Source organism: Prunus dulcis, chromosome 6, assembly GCF_902201215.1.
Source record: "Prunus dulcis chromosome 6, ALMONDv2, whole genome shotgun sequence".
In the NCBI taxonomy this organism is placed as follows: Eukaryota; Viridiplantae; Streptophyta; class Magnoliopsida; order Rosales; family Rosaceae; genus Prunus; species Prunus dulcis.
Window position 1 is genome coordinate 6,676,908 of NC_047655.1, and position 22,015 is coordinate 6,698,922.

At 37.0% G+C, this 22,015-nt stretch overlaps 4 protein-coding genes across 4 annotated transcripts; 3 read left to right on the top strand and 1 right to left on the bottom strand.

Moving 5' to 3' along the window:
• Nucleotides 1–378: 378 nt before the first annotated feature.
• Nucleotides 379–1,203, bottom strand: LOC117631120 (major strawberry allergen Fra a 1.08-like). Its single transcript, XM_034364080.1, has 2 exons — nt 946–1,203; nt 379–833 (listed from the first exon to the last, which is right to left on the bottom strand). Exons 1-2 carry the CDS (start codon nt 1,127–1,129, stop codon nt 535–537), a joined length of 483 nt encoding a protein of 160 aa, XP_034219971.1. The 5' UTR covers nt 1,130–1,203; the 3' UTR covers nt 379–534.
• A 404-nt stretch (nt 1,204–1,607) lies between these two features.
• LOC117631059 (major strawberry allergen Fra a 1.08-like) lies at nt 1,608–2,487 on the top strand. Its single transcript, XM_034363991.1, has 2 exons — nt 1,608–1,891; nt 2,000–2,487. Exons 1-2 carry the CDS (start codon nt 1,708–1,710, stop codon nt 2,296–2,298), a joined length of 483 nt encoding a protein of 160 aa, XP_034219882.1. The 5' UTR covers nt 1,608–1,707; the 3' UTR covers nt 2,299–2,487.
• A 3,124-nt stretch (nt 2,488–5,611) lies between these two features.
• Nucleotides 5,612–9,260, top strand: LOC117629588. The gene is made up of 3 exons (XM_034362117.1): nt 5,612–6,555; nt 7,503–8,275; nt 8,833–9,260. Exons 1-3 carry the CDS (start codon nt 5,806–5,808, stop codon nt 9,026–9,028), a joined length of 1,719 nt encoding a protein of 572 aa, XP_034218008.1. The 5' UTR covers nt 5,612–5,805; the 3' UTR covers nt 9,029–9,260.
• Nucleotides 9,261–17,505: 8,245 nt separating this feature from the next.
• LOC117632641 lies at nt 17,506–21,940 on the top strand. The gene is made up of 6 exons (XM_034366183.1): nt 17,506–18,232; nt 18,943–19,140; nt 19,238–19,477; nt 20,046–20,263; nt 20,721–20,975; nt 21,382–21,940. Exons 1-6 carry the CDS (start codon nt 17,800–17,802, stop codon nt 21,655–21,657), a joined length of 1,620 nt encoding a protein of 539 aa, XP_034222074.1. The 5' UTR covers nt 17,506–17,799; the 3' UTR covers nt 21,658–21,940.
• Nucleotides 21,941–22,015: the final 75 nt, after the last annotated feature.

Below are 22,015 nucleotides of genomic sequence, written 5' to 3' on the forward strand. Positions count from 1 at the left end.
CAATGTTAACCACACTTACTAAACTATCATAGTGCTTTGTTTATAAACACCTTTATAGAAGTGTGGATTTTCGATGTGGGATTTTCACAAAGGGCACCTCAAAAGATAAACCAACACAAAAATCCTTATTTTTAATGTTTGGAATGACACTCAGCCTGGTTCTTGCTACGCTATATGTGGCCGTGAATGCCCAGAAAGTGCTAGTGAGAATTGATAAACATAATTAGCTAGCTAGTTGTAGGGCCTATCGGCAGTGGACAACGTAGCAGATATCCACAATATGAAGATTGACGACAGTGTTTTCATTAATGTATAAATCATTGTATGTTTCTAAATTTTACTAGTTAAATTTTGAAAAGGGAAACATTGCAAACCAAATTTGGAAAAAGCTATCAAATGATTTGTGTTTCATTTATTGAGATTGAAATAAAATACAATATTACTTTTTAATCAACACCACACCGCTGAACAAACAGAGAAAGGAGAGGACACAAGATTGTTGCCCTTAGCATGTAGTATATATAATAGATGGTTTTAGTTGTAGGCATCTGGGTTGGCCACAAGATAGGTCTCAATAACCTTGAACAAAGCATGGGCCCTTTCTTTGCCAGCCTTAACATGCTCTTCCTTGATCTCAGCATCTCCTTTGGTGCGGTAGTTGCTGGTGTTCTTTATGATGGAACTTCCATCTGCAGATGCCACCAACTTAATCTCATAAGAGATTTTCTCAATTTTGTCTGAAAGAGCATCTCCTTCAATCAAACTGTAGCTGTATACAAAGTTTTCTTTGTCAAGCGCATCAACCTGGTGCTTCACATAGCTGTATTCACTTCCTGCAAATTTGAAAGTCTGAAATTATGACATAATGCTTTCAAGATACAAATTACCTTGAAAACCAAGTTAATTAGTAATGAGACAGACAATATCGGTGGAAAGTAAACAAACCTTCCCCAAAGCTAGTCTTCTTGATGGTTCCAACACCTCCATCTCCTTCAACAATTTCGGCACTTTTAACTGCTTGTGGAGCAATCTTTGGGACGAGGTTGTCAGCATCTAGAACAAGGGCTTTGAACAACCTAGGTGGAGCAATGACAGAGGTGAACTCGGTTTCGTATGTGAAGACACCCATGATGATGATGATGATTTAAGAGCTTAGAAAATGATCAAAGAAAGAATGAATGTGGAGGAAGCTAAAAGAGAATGATTGATATTGGTGTGAGGAAGTGTGAGCACCGTAGGCGGTATTTATAGGTTATTCAGCGTGAAGTGTCTGTTGTGCAAAGTAAACCCCATGGATATGAATTGAATATTTTAGTCAAAGAAAGCCACCTCTGCAAGGAATTTTCTAATAGAATGTTCTAAAACACATGTCCACGTATACAGTCCATTCTGATTGGCTAGTAATATATCATATTGGACGTATACAACACAACTGGTGTGCTGCTGATTCTGCTGACTGCTGACTCAATAATATCCTTATTCATTCAATTGAAAAATCTAAACTCCTTTTCACTTTCATTTTCTAAGTAAAGTCTTTGATATACAGCTCAGATTTCACACAGCCTGACCTTCAGCCTCAATCTATAAATAGCATCTCCAGTTCTCACATTTCCAGCATCAAATATCATCCCTGCCAATTATCTAATCCTTTCACACTTTCATTCTTTCTTTGATCATTTTCTAAGCTCTCAAATCATCATCTTCGTCATGGGTGTCTTCACATACGCAGACGAGTCCACCTCAGTCATCCCCCCACCAAGATTGTTCAAAGCCCTTGTTCTTGAAGCAGACACCCTCATCCCCAAGATTGCTCCCCAATCAGTGAAAAGTGCTGAAATTGTTGAAGGAGATGGAGGTGTTGGAACCATCAAGAAGATTAGCTTTGGTGAAGGTTGGTTTCTGCCATTGCCTCTTCTAAGTCTAACTTGTTTGCTTAATTAATAACATAAATCTTGAAAGCATTAATCTCTTAATTTCTAATTATAATCTCATTTTACAGGAAGTCATTACAGCTATGTGAAGCACCGGATCGACGGGCTTGACAAAGATAACTTTGTGTACAGCTACAGTTTGGTCGAAGGAGATGCTCTTTCAGACAAGGTTGAGAAAATCAGTTATGAGATTAAGTTGGTGGCATCTGCTGATGGAGGTTCCATCATAAAGAGCAGCAGCAACTACCACACCACAGGTGATGTTGAGATCAAGGAAGAGGATGTTAAGGCTGGCAAAGAGAAGGCAACTGGTCTGTTCAAGCTTATTGAGAACTACCTTGTGGCCAACCCAGATGCCTACAGCTAAAATCTTAAATGAAATATACTGCATGTGCTTTCTCTGTCATTTTATTGGTGTGGCTTTTATTTTGCCTTTTTTTTTTTTTTTTGGTCTATCAAGCCAGAGCTGCTTTGGCTTGCACCTAAGGCTATGATAAATTGTAATGTTTCTATTTGGTTTGATTCTAATAAATAAAGCAAAAATCAGTTGCTGGTCTTTACAAAGTTGGTCTGCAGTATCTTTTTTCTTCAATTTCGTGAATTTCAATCTTTTTTTTACTAATAAAAATTTACTAATTCAAAATAAAGATTCGATAAAATTGAAATGATAAGGATGACACGCATAAATCGAGAAATGACCCTTTGGTTTGGTCAGGGCTTTTGAGAATTACCGTTCGGGGCAACCTACAAGTAAAACTATCTGTCACAGTACTGCTTGCAAAGAGCAACAAAAGTCTTGTGACCTCTTTTTCCATCTTCATTCATTGGTGCGGCTTTCATTTTTTATTTTATTTTTTGTATATCAATCCATCACCAACTGGACGACAGAATCAATATTTCGCCCGGTTTTTTTCTTAACATTTCCACTATAACAAAATCCAATATTTGTTTCTCTTTTTCTTATCTGTTTTCATGGAGTAGTATGCCACGGAAATGGCATTTTTCTCAGATAATCTGATTCTGAATTTTTTATTCATCCACATTAGCCAAGAAATCAATGAACTAGATAGTTGCTCAATCGAAAACAATCTACGAGTCTGAGTGGGTTTTCTTATGTGTCATTGGATTAATCCAATGTCCTTTATTAAATAGGACTTTACACGATTTTATTTTTAAGTCCTTAAGTGAGCGGGACTGTATACAGAAGTTGGGTTACCTCCCTAAGTGACTCCCTTATGGGCTTAAGCACATCTCCTTCGACTCCTCCATGAGGCATGCATATCATGACTAGTCTTCGCAAGGCATATATAATATGGGTTATGTCTTTGTTCTCAACTTTAGCGCACTCTAAACCTATATGTTATTAGAATTATTTCCTAGAACATTGCACACAAATGATTAGTGGATCTCATCTCAAAGTTGTCACTATAGCTGAAATCATGATCGCATATCTAAGTTGTCACTATATCCTCTCGATTCTCAATATGACCCTTTAAGACAATAAGAAATCTCCACCAAAATTCTATACCAAGATCATCATTAGTTGCACACACTTTCATATAAAAAATGAAGAGAAATTAGTCTCATAATAAAATTTCATAATATAAGAAAACTTCACACCAACACAACAAGTTCGCCAAAAAATACTTATTTAAAAATTACTTGAAGGTAATATCAAGGTCATGAATATAAAGCACCCCCACATTTAAAATATGTAAAGCAAATCCATTATGTTTCCAATGCTGACCACAAAAATAAAAAATATTAATAATTAATAAAAGGTTCTTTTCTATATGAATGTGTTTTAAATATAGGTTGTCAAGTTCAACGAAATAAAGAAGGCACACTAATTCAAACTCACTGAAATATATAATTATACATTTACAAAAGTACGTAATAGACAAGCACCATTAATTTCCATTATTTCCTTCACCAGCATATTAGCCTAACTACAAAACAATAAAATCTTGTTAAATCACAAGTAAAAACATGAATAAATTCCTTGGAATATTATTGCTTCTTTCTCCAGAACTTAATTTTCCAAGATAATGACAGGCCAACATAAGAGAAAGCTCCCGTTTTATATAGTTTTCAAAAACTCAAATATACATTTACAACTATTAGTATGAATCTCATGTCACAAACTAGTGAGCTTAAGATTGCAAAATTCAAAGTAAAAGAAATAAAGGATTCTGTAGAATTTAACTGGTCATATACTATATTGCCATTTTAGAGTGACGGAGGTAGAGATCACTTATCTTGATCTTCATAGCCACCGTTAAACAAATTAACTTGTTGTAGCAATCAAGAATAGTTTGGAAATCAAATCTGTAGTGCCCAACAATGTAAAATGAAATCAAAACAATTGAAGCATTCAATTTAAATACCAGTGGAAAGCTTCTTATAAAACCAATTACTCAAAACTGAAACTGTCACAAAATGATTTCCACACACAATCTGGGTAATTAAATACAACATAAATATGTAATGAAAATTTGAAAATATATATAGGCATAAGCACAAAATAGAATTGTCAAGTTTAATTTCTCCATGAATGTGAAAGATATAATTCTCAATAAATTGAGGCTGGTTCCAAAAATATCAGCCAACTAGCTAATGCTTTTATAGTTGTTGGCTGTTTCAAAATTAATTTTAAAACAATATCAATAGCAATAAAATCTCATAAACTTTTATTTTGCAACATAAATATTTATAAGATTATCAAAATATTAAAGGCTTCTTAGATCTAGGTCTGAAACGATTAGATGTCATAGGGTTTTAGTCTACGCGTTTTTTGTTTTACATGTAGGTCATTTGACATTTGTTACTCTTTTTTTTGTGTCGATTTTACCCCTTGAGGTAAATAAGGCAAACACATTGAAAATCTAAATATAATGCATTATTTCCTTATAATTGAATTTCAAAATTTGAATTTTGAATTCTTTCATTGATAATACTCCTAATGTATGGATAAAATACAATTTAATCAATAAAAAGTAGAGACCCACATATTATACCAGTCGATCAGACAAGTACTAACATTAAATTATGTACTTAGACATATAGGTACATAATGTTATTATTAGTAATGAAAAAAACTTAGTAATAAATCATGTTACCTATAAGTTAGGAACATAAATTGAAAGACTAGTTATAATTTAGGAACATAAATTAGAAGACTACCTATAAGTCAGATACAAAAATAAAATTGTATGTTACCTATAAATAAATAAAAAAGATGCATAAAATACTATTATACATTTTCGAAAATATGAAGAAAAAAATCATATATATACCTATGCAATAGGCAATATGACATAAATGACTACTACCCGATTTAAGTCGTAAGGGCCAATATTGGAACAAAAAATTGATTTTAAAAATAAAATAATTAAAATATTATATCATAAAATATTTATCAAAAAAGAATGTAATTCTATGTGGCACAAAAATCAAAAAACTTATATCAAAATCACTAAATTTGAGGATTAAACTCAACTCCTCAATAAAAATTTGGATCTATATCAACTTTTTTTAAAAGCTAGTTGATAACATTCTATTAAATTTTTATGGTCTTTTTAATAAATTATTTTAATAAAAATTGACTTTCCAGTTTGTAACATTCTATATCAACCTTTTCCCAATTTTTATATGTAAGGTAATGTAATGTTCTGCAGACTCTCATTAATTTCGAAAATCTTCTGGTTCCCTGGTTTTTCCCTTGTGTAACAAGTGTCCCCCTCCTTTTGCCCTTTCTTGACGCTTTGGCTCTTCAAAAAGGGAAGCAAAACGTTAACAATAGTCGTACTGACTCAGAAGACCCACTCCGCTTCCTCCAAACCGACCCACTCTGCGTCCTCCGCACAGACCAATCATGGATGATCGTACTGACCCAGACGACCTCCACACCATTCTCTCCGAACAACGCAGAGACCTTATGGCCGCCAAAACTCTAGACTCCGACCTCGACATGGCCTTCAAGCTCCAAATGCAGGAGGCCATGGCCGCCTCTCTCGCTCTCAATCCCTCGTTGGCCTCGAGTTCGAGTTCGCGCAACTCTCCGCCTCTTTCGCCGCCCCACGACGCCATTTTAGACCTCGCCGCCACGCTCATGCTCGAGGACGTCGAGAGATTCGCGCAGGAGTGGGAGGACCACGAGCGCACCGTTTCGGAGATGATGAAGACGAAGGAAGATCTCAACCGTCGAATTCACGATCAGAAGTTCGCCGCCGACCTCCGCGACGTGCCAGACGACTACTGGGCCAAGCACGGCGACTATTACGAGCGTCCGTACTCTGCGGACGAATCGTCGTCGTCGTCGTCGTCGACAAAAGCTGCGGCGGTGGAGACTGAGAATTTGAGGTTGTATTGCAAGGGTTTGGTGAGCGAGGAGAGGGTTAGGGATATGAAGGTGGTGGTGGCTGGGGCAGGTGTCGCGATTTGTGACCCGAGAGACAATCTGATATTCGAGGCGAGGAAGAATCTAGAGGCGGTGGCTGATGGTGTGGTGTTGAGCAATGAGGCTGCGGAGCTTGAGGCCATTATTGAAGGGCTTAACAAAGCTCTCACCTTGGACTTGAAATCTGTGACCTTTTACTGTGATGACTACATGCTTTACCAATATGTGAGTTTTAGCGTTAAAAAACTCGCTTTTATTGGTCTTCTTTTATTTATTCTCAAATTCACTTTTTAATTGGGTGGGAGTTTGTGTTTATGTTAATGGTAGTAGAGTTGACTGTTGACTGGTGTGCATTGTTTGTTGCATTGCAAATTTGGAATCTTTGGCTGTATGAACTATTGGGTGTCTTCTGAAACAGAGGAAAAGAAAAAGATTGTGCATTTGACAATTTTGGAAGTGGGATAGAAATTTTGGGGCTTACTATATGTGGGTTTGTTTGGGAGAACATTATCGGAGATTGAGCAGGAAGATTGTGGGCAACTATGAGAAGTGTGAAAGCCAATTACTAAACATCAATATGAGTGAGTTGCTGTTTTGGTTTTTGGTTCAGTGTTTGGGTTGGGTTAATTGGTCGAAGTGCAATCTAACAAGTGTATGTCATGTCATTTGTGACAGTGTTTTGGAGTGTGTTAATTTAGCTTCGTGCAGAAGCTGCAAGGAATAATCCCAAACAACTTGGTATTTGGGAGAATTAACAGTTATCTTGTTAGACCTATCCTTCTTTAAGTCTGTTGTGTTAAACATTTGCTGAGCTTGCTGCATTTGTGTGACAAAGCCAATTTTTGGCAAATTTTGGGTTCAGCAATGATTCGGTCATGCAGTTATACTATTTTGTTGTTGTTAGAAATTTGTTAATTATTTTTTGGTGATGTGTTCTGTCAAACTTTGTTGGTTGTATTACAGGATAAATATGTATTTTTTTCTATTCCGAAGGAGAAAACCCAAGTTCTGTTATTTTTCATTTATTTTCCTCCTTATTGATAGTATAATTCATGTCTTTACAAGTTTGCTGCTCTCATCACTATTCATGTTTATAAAATAAAATACGGGGGCTTAACAGAAAATTCCATTTCGTGCCACTTATGTAGATGATTGACATCTTTTAAATACAGGTCACAAACAGAGTGCGTCCTGGAAACAGCAAGGTTGCAACATTAGTCAATCAAGTGGCTCTTCTACAAAGAAAATTTGAATATTGCAGCCCTTCTCTTGTAACACGTACTGACATTAAGTTTGCACTTAAAGTTGCTAGAGAGGCTATAGTTTCTCAGATCACCTGGCGTGCAGACTCTAGCAATGGAAAGAGTTTGAAGGAGACTTGTGTAATTTGCTTTGAAGAAACTGATGTTGCAGAAATGTTTTCAATCGATGGCTGTCTACACAGGTATTGCTGTTCCTGTATGAAACAGCATGTGGAAGTAAAGTTTCTTAATGGGATGGGGGCAGAGTGCCCTCATGAAGGCTGTAAAAATGAGGTGAATATTGATAGCTGTGCAAAATTCTTGGCACCTAAACTAGTTGAGGCCATAAGCCAAAGAATCAAGGAATCTTCTATTCCGGTTACAGACAAAGTTTATTGCCCAAATCCCAGGTGTTCTGCATTAATGTCTAAAAAGGAGGTCTTAGAATATACCAAAACTACTTTTGTCCGTGCTGAGCAAACTGGAGCCAGGAGATGCATGAAATGTCATTACTATTTTTGTATCAATTGCAAGGTCCTTTGGCACTTCAATATGACCTGCTATGATTATAAAAGATCACATCCCTATCCCCACCGAGAAGACCAATTGCTCAACTCGCTGGCTACAAAGAAACTCTGGCGTCAGTGCGTAAAGTGCAACCATATGGTTGAACTTGCCGAAGGTTGTTACCACATAACTTGCAGGTATTACTCCCCACTCCTCCATCCTATTTGACTTGTCTTTTGGTCCTTGTTCTGTTGATTTTGTCATCTTTAGATCAAATTAGCAATTTTTTGAGAGGGATGAAACAAGCAAAAGATAAAACAAATTATACAGCTAGTGAACTCAATATGATCTACTTGGTAGCAAGTTGAGTACAAGTGGATATGGCTAGGTATAGTGTTGGGTCTCAAGTTTCTCTGAGTTCTTATGATTGAAGACCACATTGCCAATGGGCCATCAAACCACCAAAAGAGTCAATCTCTGCATGATGATCTAATTGGCATTCTCTTTTATGCTTTTGTTAGCAAACATTGGATGAGATCCTAGTCATCTATAAATAGATATCATGGTAGGGCCTTACACTGTCCCCTCAGTTATGGTATTGGTGTATTGCCTTTACTAGTTGCAGACCACCTTTTCTATTCTTTTACCCACCAAAAGAACTAGTTTTAATTGTTCTTTTCTGGGTGCTGCTGTTTTTTTTTTTTCCGTATACCAATCCTTGTGGTTTGTCTGTATGCGTGCATTGTCTTTGTAGATGTGGTTATGAGTTTTGTTATACCTGTGGAGCTGAGTGGAAGAACAAGAAAGCAACATGTTCTTGCCGAATCTGGGATGAGCGTAACATTATACGCGAACAGCCACGACAGGCACAGCCCATTATACGCGAACAGCCACGACAGGCCCAGCCCATTATACGCGAACAGCAACGACAAGTACGACGACGACAATGATCGGGATTACCAAGACTCTTGTTAGACTACAACTAAAGATTTAGGCTATTAGAGTGATCTTTTGTGTTTAAGGACCACAACGTCAGATGCTAAGTTAAAATATTGCCCAGCTTTTTGTTAACTTTTGGCACATTAGTTTTGCATTCCTCTTTTATTTTTGGGGGTACCCCCCTTGACACCATGTGGTATGCTTTCAAATGAACAACCAAATCGTTGGAATTCCTTTCCTTTATTTTTCTCGTAGGAAAGTAGTTGTTGCTTAGGGGTGGGCACGAATTGGGTTGGATCATACATAGCGGTTTATAATATTTGACCTGTTTATTATTAGGTCAACTTAACCCCACCAACCCTATCCAACTGAATCATTTTTGGATTCAAGATCCGCTCCTTAAAAAAGAGAGGATGCATATCACTTTGTGGTTGAGTTATAATAAAAAGTAAGGAGTACTTCCTTAGAGCAAGTGCAGTGCAGCCCCCCAGCCATGGCAATAAGACCCCAAGGCCCGTTTTGGACCTCCAGCGCGCAAAAGGCAGCCCAGGCAAGGCATGCGACCCACCAGCCCGGATAAGTCCACGGACAGTTCTGAACTGGGCCGTTGCTCGAAAGTTGCTGACGTCAGCGCTAATCCACCAGCCCACATAGTCGAAGGTCAGAGTGGAATCCACATTAACGTATCTAAGAAGGTCAGCGTAAAATACCGCAAATACATGGAAACAAACTCAGACTGTTATGAAGTTCTTTCCTACGACAATACTGATGCACACAGGTAAACAAATCGTAATGGGCTAAATTAAGTCTCTGTTTATTTAAATATAGCATTATCGTATCATTTACAAATAGTCGTATGAAAGTAATACAACTTCACAAACACATTTCAAAAAATATAGTACGATTTTAAGAATACATTTTGGACTTCCAACATATAAAAACAAACACAAGATAAAAAATGCAATTTGATTGTACTACATTTAAAACACGAAATGATGCAACCAACCAATAACACGACATTTCAGTCAAGTTTATTAAATACAGTTCTATATGTATACTGTAATTTCAATTAAGCGACATTATTTCAACAATGAGATATTCAATTGATTCTTATTCAGGTACATAGAAACAAATGCAAACACAAACAGATAATCTCACAAAGTTTTTTCTGCAACTAACTAGATGCAATATACGGCATTAGATTGTTGGAAAAATTCAATAATTATACTCATAATATTCATATAAAATCAATTAAATAAATCATACCCTAAACACATCAATTATACACAATAACTAATACAATAAATACGTATGAAAAAGGTTAGGAATATCTGGCATGTAATGTCAAGAGAGGCACGTAGTCGCTATCCTAAAACCATAGACGTCTTCCTAAAACCATATGTTGGGAGACTTTGGAAAAGCCTAAAGGAGAGAAATTTTTTAAAAGAAGCCAAAATGGACAAAATTGCCCTTATTTATTTTTGGATTTCCTAAGGAATCCTTTACATTTGCATGTCTTTAATTTCAAAGTTGAAAAGTTTTTGTCTTTTTTGAAAAAGCTTTGGCTTTTTCCAAAAGTGAGTTTTTTTGTGGCTAAAACCTAAATTTACTTCAGATAAATACGTACTCATTTTTTGGAGCAACCCGCACATTAAAAAGTAAGAAGTCACGTTTTTTTTATGCGTGTGTACTCCTTATCCACATTGTGGTCATTCCATCTCATACCCCTCCAGATACTTATGTAGGTCATGGAATGACTGCACAATGATTGTCTTAGCTGAGGGATCCTTGTGCCATTCCACCTCGCCCAACCAATAGTCAATTACGGCTGTTCACAAATTGGCACCTTCCGTGCATCAATTTGAAATCATCCTTGTTCTTGGCTACATGACCCATTCGACAGTGCCTAAGAAATGATCGATTATGGACTTGCCATGGTAAGCACAACCAGATCCTCTCATTTCTACTGTAGATTCTATCCAATGTCTGATTTTGTTTGTTTACGTTGCGTGGGATGAGTACTTGAACATTCAAATTGTTGTTTTGAGAAATTTTAGGATTACATTCATAATTCAGGTATAAATGTCATTGACCACAAATGGCCAATAAAAACTAGCCACAAAAGGCCATTACAATAACATAGCTATCTAACATCAAAATTAAGACAATTTGAGACTCCTCCTCACTTCACTCTTTTTTCAGTTTACTCTCTTCTTCTACATTAGTCTCTATATTTAGAGAAATTATAGAATAGTACCCGTGGTGATGCTTCAATTCAAAATTTGTCATGTGTATTATTTTTATAAGAAATTGAACTTTTTGTTCCAGGTGTATTTGAAACTCCAATTTTACCCTTTAAATTAAAAATATTAAAGGAAATAGAAGAGAAAATGTTCCAGCAACAAGCGCTCGCCCTCAATCTCACTGCCGTGCTGTCGCTCTGCCTCCCATGGCTGCCGCTCTCATCCTCTTATTTCATTCCTCTGTTTTTTGTATTTTTGCAATCAGATCACATCCCATCATTGCTCTTCCCCCCAATTGTGCCAAGCTCCTTTCTTCAACAAACAATACCATGAAGAAGACCCAAATCCCATTTCAATTTGTTAATCAGGTGCATAGCAATTTGCCCAGTCCTGCAAGCATCAAACCCATAATAGCAAGTCTTTCAATCACGTTGTATGTGTTAGACATGAAGATATTATTACGAATTTGGTCACTCTGTCGGCCCTTCGTTTCTCTCCCTAAAACTGCAACTTTTCTTTAACCCATGGAAGCACCTGCAAGATCTCTAATCATTGCAAATGGGTCTATATTCAAACAAAGAGGCTTTAATCATTATCAAATTGAAATATTAATTTACTGAGACATTTGAATGAAAATCGAATAATGGAAAGACAGAGAAGGAGGGCAGTCAGATGATGGTGTCAGTGCGATGGTAGGGGTTGTTTTCATTTTCTCTGATTTTCTAACAATTTTTTTTAATTTTGTTGTGAAGGGTAAAATTGGAGTTGCAAATCCAAATGGAACAATAGTTTAATTTCTTATACAAATAATACACATGGAAAATTTTGAATAGAAGTACTATCAGCTAACGTGGTGATACCGTACTATTCTATAATTTCTCCTATATTTGTTCAATACCCTTGTTGCATTTTCATCATAACCTATGACGATCACTAGTCATACTACGAAAACGATGATGTATGTTACAATGGGTTATGGGTTGTGTAAACCAAGTAAAGAGTCTTTCAACGCTCGTTACAACAAGACTAATCCTTCCTTTTCTTCCTCAACTTTCTCAACTTTCTCAAAGTTGTATGCCACCTTCCGAAATACACAATTCAACTACTGCAAGTACAGTTGACTCAGAAGTATCCCCAATGATGCTCCTCCTTCGACTTCAATTCCGAAATTGAAATGGGGTTTTAACGGTCGGAAATTTTTTCTAGTTGCTTGGTTGCTTGGGTTTATAGCAGGTTAGATTTTACGCAAATAGTTATAATTCATTTAGGTTTCCTAATCAACTAAGGATTCACTTATTCTCTCTCTCTCTCTCTCTCTCTCTCTCTCTCTAGAGGATTCATTTCGGTTTCTATTTCTCATCAACTTACGTCACTTCGCTTGCATTCTCTCTCTATACGCGGTTAGGGTTAGGGTTTCTATATTTCTTAGTTTATACTTCGCTTGCTTACTTTCTTCTATCTCATTCAAATTCAACATGTGTTTCTCCCGTACCACCAAAGCATGGGTTGAGAGCATTCTCTCATACCAGTCGTGCAAACCATTGAAAATGACGACGTTTGTGAATGTGATGATTGGTCATGGTACGACTACGCAGCAAAAGCGTAGCAAATTGAAGACTAACCCTTCCTCGTTTTCCTCAACTTTCTCTTCTTTTAAGGAAAGTTGTATACTGCCTTCCGAAAAACCCAATTCCACCACCACTAGTACAACCAACTGTTTAGCGTCCCAGTTGTTCCTTCTCCTCCAACTGAGAAGCGTCCCTATCATGCCTAGTCAAAGCTGCCTCCTCTGCACCTGATCATGAGATCAGTAATGGAGGATACCATTCTTGAAACTTTTCAGTTGCTTCTTCATTTCTCATTCACTAAGAAAAAAGACTGGAGCTTTTTAGCTTAGGAGATGAAAGTTATCTAGAAAAATGCTTTATATATTCTTACTCTAAAAAATCTAGCAAGCAATAGCAATCCCACACACATAAGAGCTCAAAAAAGGAAAGTTATGTACCTCAAAATTCTATTAGATTGTGTCTCACAGGTTAGGGAATTTTATGAGTGGTTGTAAAGTTGGGCACCCGAGCCGAACCGGATTGAGATGTCCGAATTGTGTACCGAATCCAGCACTCTGGTTTGGTGTTTTCTAATGCCGAAGTCAAGTCGCAGCCCTTTGTTTTGTCGTGGTTTGGTGCACTGATTATCCATTACGTTTCGACTTGGTTTCTACAAGAAATCAAAAAGAGAAAAATAGTTGCATAATGAGAGAAGAAGAAGAAAGAAATAAGAAGGAGAAATAAGAAAACAAAGAAAAACAAGAGAAGAAGAGGAAAACGAAGAAGGAGAAAAAAATGGAGGTTGTCAGAGACGAAAAATAAAAAAGATGTTTTAGGGTTATATTGTAGGGTTAATGACAGTTTAGTACCATGTGGTTGTACTTGTAAGGCATGTTAGTCCATGTCCTCTCGATTTTTGCAATTAGATACCTCGGTCTTTTCAATTTGTTGCAATGTATTTCTGCTATTAAGGTTTTCGTCAGATCTCCCGTTAGTTGCCTATGTGACATTTATGGATCCCACAATTTTTATTTATTTTTATTTAATTGTAGTAAAATATTCATAAAATATTTAAAAATCAATTATAAATAAATAAAAACCCCATTAGCCCCAAGCCACCCCTTCCCCGACCCCAAATCCCTCATATTTATCTCTCTCTCTCTCTTTCTCTATCTTGGCTTTAGTGGCAGCTGACAAGCCTCATGGTCTGCGACTCGCATGGCTTCGAGCACTCTCACAAAACCCTACACTTCGACCTCGACCGCCACGTCATCATCGTCACCAACCCCATCACCACCTCATCCCATTTTGACCATAAGACTGCATTCAATGACTACTTGGCAAACCTCTCCACCAGCTCTAGGCTAAGCATCGAGAAACCCATGTAGGGATGGCAAAAATTTCCGTGGGGGCGGGTTCCTATCGGGTCTCCGATCCTAACAGGGGGAGATTTCGAGGCCAAATGGGTATCGGGTACGGAAATCCTCGAACTTGAAAAATCCTCAATGGGTATGGAGAGGGGATGATATTGGCGTCCCCATCCCTGAACCTGACCCGAAAATATATATGTTTATATTTAAATAAATAAATATATATACATAAAATTATAATATTTATGTTTAACTCTTAAGTTAACCTCCCTCTCCTAATTCTTCCTAATCTTCTTTGGAATTTCATATTGAAGTGATTTTGAATAGTTGAGTTGAACTTTATAGTTAATTTGTATGTGTTGAATGATAAATTAATATGAAAATTAATGTTAAAATGTATGATAAATATATAAATATTTTTTTAGCAAAAAAAAAAAATCGAGGATTCTGGCCGGGTATGGGGGATAGTCTGACAGTACCCGACCCAAATTCCACTTTGGAATCTGTTTTCGATCAATTTTTTGGTTTAATCGCTTAGAATCATGGCTAGATATGGCTATGTATGGAAAGAGGAGAGAGAGATGAAGAGTTTGCAAGTTGTGGCACTCGATTTGGTGGCTGGACGGAGAAGAAAACTGAGTTTGAAAATGGCTGTTCGTGATATTCGCGAAGGAGAAGAAAAATCTGGGTTTAAGAAATCTGAACTTCGAAAAATTTATGATTATGCCCCTGGACTTCTGTAGACCATATCTTCTTCATTACAACTCCAATTTGAGCCCACTATGTGTCTACGGACTCATCTCGACATGCTCTACGCAAAGGTACAATTGAAATCCTTAAATTCCTTCTCGAGCGAAAAGTCAACTTTTCTCCAATAAACCATTCTAGGGGCAAAATTGTTTTCCCCTCTAATAAACTAATAATTAAATATTATTTAAAGACTGGGTTGTGATATAATCCCCCAACGAGGACGAGAATAAAAAATATTATAACACTCACATTTTTATAACATTTTTTATTCTTCCAACAAGATAATATACTATCATTGTACATGATTTAGGCAAGAATGCCACTTCCGCTAGTGGTAAAGTGGTATAATTGGGTATTGGAAGTCAAGGGTTTGAATCCCCTTAGCGCATCAACACTTGTATTATTTCATATTTTTTGTTTGATCGGTCCAATTTGGTGAACTGACGAGTTGAAATTTATGAAATTGTGAAATTGAACTAATCTTACTAGTTTTGGCCAGTCGGGTTAAAGCCGAGTTGGCCGGTTTTCGGTTGATTGGTGTGCCCGGTTTTCCGTATCCATGTGGCTCAAATGAGGTAAAATTCATTTAAATAGACAGAGCAACCAACCAAGCTATGCATTCTAATAATGCATAACATATGAGCTGAATTGGCCTATGGCTGTAGGTGTTCAATTATAAAAATAGTAGGAGCGAGGACCACCAAACCACCACCAAAATCATTGGGACCACTACACCACCATACTCTATGGGCCCTATTAAAATAGGTCACAAGTCTTGTAATCGTGTCATGTGCTACTAACACTTGTGATCTTTTCATGCTCTTCAAGCCCCTACGATTCTAAGAGTATGGCAAATCTTGCTCACAGTTGTAAATACCAACCATCTACGTGGTTTTGGGACATAGAATTAACATTTCTTTTTTGTCCCTATTGCATCAAGTTGACTTTCTAGTGAGGAGTCTCACACACACATTATTGTCTTCGAATTTCGAACTTAAGACTACTAATCTGCAAGTCAAGACTATTTTTCACTAGACTAGAGCTCATTGATAGGAACCTCAATGTTTAAATCTAAGTACTGCAGGCTTCCAAATACAATTACCTTTTGTTAAGGACTTATAATTAGGAGGAACCGCTGAAAACAAGTAGTTGGTAGGAAGAAACCAAGGTTTAGAGTTGACATTTTCATTCTCTATCTTATCCTCTGATTGTTAGATTTAGATGCTCATGGGTGACTGCTGGTATGGTTAAATCTTTTTTTTTTTTCTAATCAAAAGATGGAGAGGATGGAATAAATTCTTAATGGTGCTGATTTTTTTCTTTTCTTTTCTGACATTGGAAAATGTTCTAAATTCAATTCCTTCACGTCATTCATCATAAAACAAAACAAAAATGGCAGCTGTTTTTCAAACACCTGTCAAAATTTCCACCTATGTACGGACTAGAGTCTTTTATCACTTTGCAAAAATATAAAAGAATGAGGTGGCTGGCTCCATGTACCATATTATTGAAGAAGAGTAAACTTAGCATTTATATCATAATAAAGGAACAGTAAACCATATTATGATGATAAATAATAGGCACTATATAATTGTTATTACAAATAATGTGGCTTTTTTTCCGTTAATACAAGCGATATTAAAATTCAAATTTGAACAAAGCACTTCGAGCGAGCGAGAGAAGAGATGACAGATTAACCACATAAGTTACAACTTCTTTTACAATAATATAGGTATTTTTAATCAAACAATGTGACATACGGTTATTATCTTATCTAAACTCTTATTTTTTGTTGGAACATTATCTAATTAATCTGTGGTGTCTCAGCCTGTGTGCACCAAAATGTCGTTTTACTTTTTGGTACCCCTCCTCTATTTTCAATTATTCATTAGCACATAACAATCCATAAAACAAAAAAACAAAGAAGAAAAAAAGGTTAATTATTAGGCACAAGTCACGGAATAAACTCACCAGAAACAAAGAAGAAAAAAATACGAAAAAACAAAAAGTTTATATCCTTTTTTAATCTTTTCAATGACGTGGCGGGCGCTGGCACTAAAAGAAGAACGAGAGAGAGAGAACGAAGGTCGTTACCGCGCAACAACCGCCACTTCCACCGTTGACGTACTGTCATCTTGACGTGGGTTAATCTCCACCGTCGATCTCATCCTCCACACCCAGTCCCCTGTCCCACCACAAATTCCCGTACTCCACTGCCCACGACACCAGATCCCACGCGATCCAAAAACAAGTAATAAAAAATTAAAATAAACCAAAAAAAAAAAAGAAAAAAAAGTTGGAGAATAAATATTTTTTTCTTCTTCTAGTTTTGTAGTGGTTATAACAACATTTACCTAGCAAGGAGCTTCTAGTTAAAGGGCTTGAGCATTTATCTTTTGACTCGAGCTCATAATTTCGATTAATCTCTTTATTAATAATAGTGCTTATATTTCTATAGAGGAGGTTTTGTATTTGTATTTCTCTTTTCTATATTTAAAAGGAAATTTCGTTGCGAGTGGAGTATAATTTAGTTGGTTGAGTTCTTTCAACTCTATCAATGCGGATTCGAAGCCCCACACACCCTACTGAATATTTGTGTAAATATCCTCTTTTAAAAAATCCTTATTGCCAAAATAAAAAATGAAAATTCCACTGCAACTGCAACGAACCAAAAAGGCACCTCTCTCTTTTTCTCTCTCAACTTTTTACACTCTTTCTTTGTCAACCTTTTAGTCCAGACCTCATTTCTCCCACATTTTCTCCCACATTTCCTTTTTCTTAAATTTTTCTTCTTCAATGTAATAAAAATCACTCCACGCTCTTTTCAACTCTTAATTTTCCGTTTTCTTTGTTCGCCACAATTGCTGTCTTTATGTCGGGGCCGGATTCTGGACCCGAGTTCTCTGCGGGTCGGCCCAGGCCATGGCGACCCGACGATCTTCTAAACGCCAACAGCAACACGGAGAGAGCAGCGTACGGCGTTGTTCCGGGGGTTGTGGGCGCCAATGCGAGCGAGCCGGTGCCGCCGGAGACGGTGGGAGGGCTTGTGCGGGAGTTTTCAAAAGCGGCGGCGGAGATGGCCGTGGAGTTCGGGAAAGGGTGCAGGGATATAGTGCGGCAGAGCCTAGGGAATCGCGACTCTGTATTGGTCAGAAGCTTCGGGAAGGTCAGGGACTCTTACTTGGGGAAGATAGTGACGCGGCTTCGCGGGAAATTGAGGTTCATCAACGAGTATTTGCCTGAGGATAAGGAGCCGCTTCATGCTTGGTCTGTGATTGTGTTCGTCTCGTTTCTTGCTTTTGCAGGTGCGTGAGGGTGTGTGTGTGGTTTGATGTGTTGTGTTTGGTTGGTGAGAAAATGTGGGCGGAAAGAAACGAGCTTTTGCGGTTGTTTATAATTTATGCTCTGTTTGGTTGCTGAGAAACTTCAGGACTAATAGTTTATTTATTTATTTATAGGTTATGCTTGTTATGCGTTTTGAAATTTTGGTAAATCTGAAAATTTTTGGGACATTAAAATGTTTCAGCAGAAAAGGTCTGACTCAAGTTTTTGTTCTGTTTTTCGAAACGTTTTCTTGTGTTTGGTTGATGAGAAAATGAAGGAAATAGGACTTTAAATTTCACTGTTCACGATTTTTATTTATTCAGTTTTCTGGACTCGTTTTAGCTTACAAATGGATCCTTGAAAACTACATGATCTAATTCATTTCTCGACAACCAAACATAATATTTTGGAAATCTGGGAAATGTTCTGCGAAAAGCTTCATACAACATATCTGGTCTCACAGTGGTCAAAATTTATCATACACCGCAATTAACTTTAGTACAAATATTTTAATTTTAACATTTGAAACTTGAAATTTCATTTTCACCATTCTTACATGTAGAATGCGTGCTCCTGTTAGTCAGATTATTCATGAGATCTTTTTTGTTTATTGTTGTGTTTTATTTCCCAAGTATAATTGGGTCTTTAAAATAAGTATGCATCTTGCTGACATGGGTTTACAAATTTCCAGCATTGTATGTGAATAGCGAAAGTACTGTTTCCACTCCCACCCCTGAGATAAAGAAGATATACATTCATCCTCCCAGTGCTGCTCGCATAATGCTTCCAGATGGAAGATACATAGCATACAAGGAGCAAGGTGTTCCAGCAGACAGAGCTAGATTTTCAATCATTGCTCCACATTCTTTCCTATCATCCCGGCTTGCAGGTCCTATATTTTAGATGTTTATCTGCTTCACTACCCTTTTTGTTTAATGCACAATGCACTTTCTTAGTTTTGTTCGTATCATTCTTTTGAAAATTAGGAATACCTGGACTTAAGGCTTCTCTATTGGAAGAGTTTGGCGTTCGCTTATTGTCATATGATATTCCTGGTTTTGGAGAGAGTGATCCTCATCCCAACAGAAATCTCGAATCTTCAGCAATGGATATGTTGCTCTTAGCTGATGCTGTTGGTATTAATGACAAGTTTTGGGTTGTGGGATACTCGAGCGGAAGCATGCATGCCTGGGCAGCACTCAGATACATTCCTGATAGACTTGCAGGTATCAATGTCTCTCTTCTATACAATGTTTCTATGACAACACTTTTTTCCAAGTATTGCAAATGTTTGCACAAAAAAATTAGCAAAGAAGAGGTAAAAATATGGGCACACTGTACTTTGATTCTTCGAGTGTCATCGCTTCGAAGGAATATCTGTGCTGGTAGTCTCATCTCAAGTACTATTTATTATGGTAATGACCTTGAGTTTTTTGCAATGTAGCCTGAAATTTATGATTTTCATGCAAGAAGTAATAGCTTGAAGATTTCTACGTTTACCTGGGTGAGATGTTGCTAGGTTTTTGTAACCAACATTAACATCTAATAGCCTGATCTGGCAAGAAGCCAATTCCTATATGGATGATAAGTCTTTGATTAAACTGATATTTTATGTTGATTAAACTTATAGGTGTGTTCTACAAGATTTTATGATCATTTAGAATTTTATCTGGTAACAAAATTTTGATGCCTCTCATGTACTGTAATGAATAAAATATTTTGGAGGAAATTAGGATCTCTGCTGTATTTTGTCCAAAAGCATTTTTTCATGATCCATAGCGGTCTAACTTGCAGGTGCTGCCATGTTTGCTCCAATGGTTAATCCATATGATTCAATCATGACTAGGGAAGAGAGACGTAGAACCTGGGAGAAGTGGGCGCGAAGCAGAAAATTTTTGTACTTTTTAGCTAGGAGGTTTCCTAGATTTCTTTCGTACTTCTATCACAGAAGCTTCTTATCTGGAAAGCATGGCCAAATTGATAAATGGCTGTCATTGTCACTGGGAAGGAGGGTGAGGACATTATCATCATTCTGTTTACAGATTGGAACATCTGGAAATTTGGCAACTAGATTTAAATTATTACACCAACTCATAAGTTCCTCTTATATGTAACTATGTATATGGACACGTAATCTGATCTTGGAGGTCTTAAATTGTAACAATGAAGAAATAATATCAAGGTTGATCTCTGACACGTCGCAGTGCAGTATTCTAAAAATGTACCAAAGTTCATCTACAGTTGTTCATCCAATTTTTTTTAAAAACATCTTCTCCTGGTAGATCTGGAATATAATGCATAGATAATTTGTTAGAAGCTTGGTTTGCATGTCATTCTAATTCCATAGTTTGGCTCTCGTTTCTCTGTGTTTTACTTTAGGAATCATTGAATGATCACAATGAGACCATTATTTAACCTTACCTGTATGAATTCTCATTGAATGTTTTTGTTGTTGCTGAGATTCTCCAGGACAAAGCTTTAATTGAGGACCCAATCTATGAAGAGTTCTGGCAAAGGGATTTGGAAGAATCAATTAGGCAGGGAAATGTGAAACCGTTTGTGGAGGAAGCTGTTTTGCAAGTGTCGAACTGGGGTTTCAGCCTTGCAGACCTCAAATTGCAGAAGAAACAACAGGGGAAAGGCGTGCTCAATTGGCTTAAGTCTGTGCTCAGCGCAGCTCAGGAGGAATACATTGGCTTCCTTGGCCCTATACACATATGGCAGGTCAGAAGCATCTCCATTGTAACATGTTTGTTTCAGCTAATCAATTATTTACTGCTAAGATACTTGCAATATTTTGCAAGAAGACCAGGTTAAATGTTGAGTAGAATTGTAGAAAAACCAAATCAGCCATTTGACAGGGATTATTCTGATTGAGTTTCTTCCCCTCATGCTAATTTAAAACGTTACACTACAAGACAACTTCCGCTAAGTTCGTCAAGAACATATTTCTGCTAACATACTCTTAGACAGATTGCTGGAGATAGTTTCCTTGTAACCACAATGAATCTCAAAGCAGTAAATGGCTTCAGTCAAATTACACAGAGGCCCTTATTATTGCTTATCTGAGGTATCAATTTTCTGTGAAATCAGATATTAATTAAGACCATTTTCCTCCAATGTTTGACAGGGGATGGATGATAAGGTGGTCCCACCGTCAATGACTGATTTCGTGCACCGGATTTTACCAGGAGTTGCAGTACATAAGCTCCCATATGAGGGCCATTTCACCTATATCTACTTCTGTGATGAATGCCATCGACAGATATTCACTACACTCTTTGGAACACCCCAAGGGCCACTGGACATTACAATAGAAGTGGATCAAAGTACTCTTGAAGGTAATACTGAAGAACAGAAAGAAGTAGCACTTGGTGATTCTGTTCCGGCACAGGCCGAGACATGATTTAATCTAAGTTTACGTCAGAGGTACAATGTATATACCATAGGTAGCTACGTTACTCGTAGTGTGGAAAAAAACAAAGAAAGGGAAAAAAAAAGAAAAAAAAAGAGTTAAACATCATGTTAGTTCTCTTGTTAAAAGTTTTGAGCTGTTTATCTCAAAACAAAATAAAACAAAAAAAGTTTTGAGCTGTTATAGGGGTTCCCAGGTGGAGTATGACCTTTGGAGCAAGTGTTGTCCAGAACAAAAATATACAAAGAAATCCAATCATTCTGATTTTCAATTATTGATTGAGTTTGGTGATTGATGCCACTTCACGCAAAGAAATAACATCTCTTATGTGACCCTACTAATCATATTT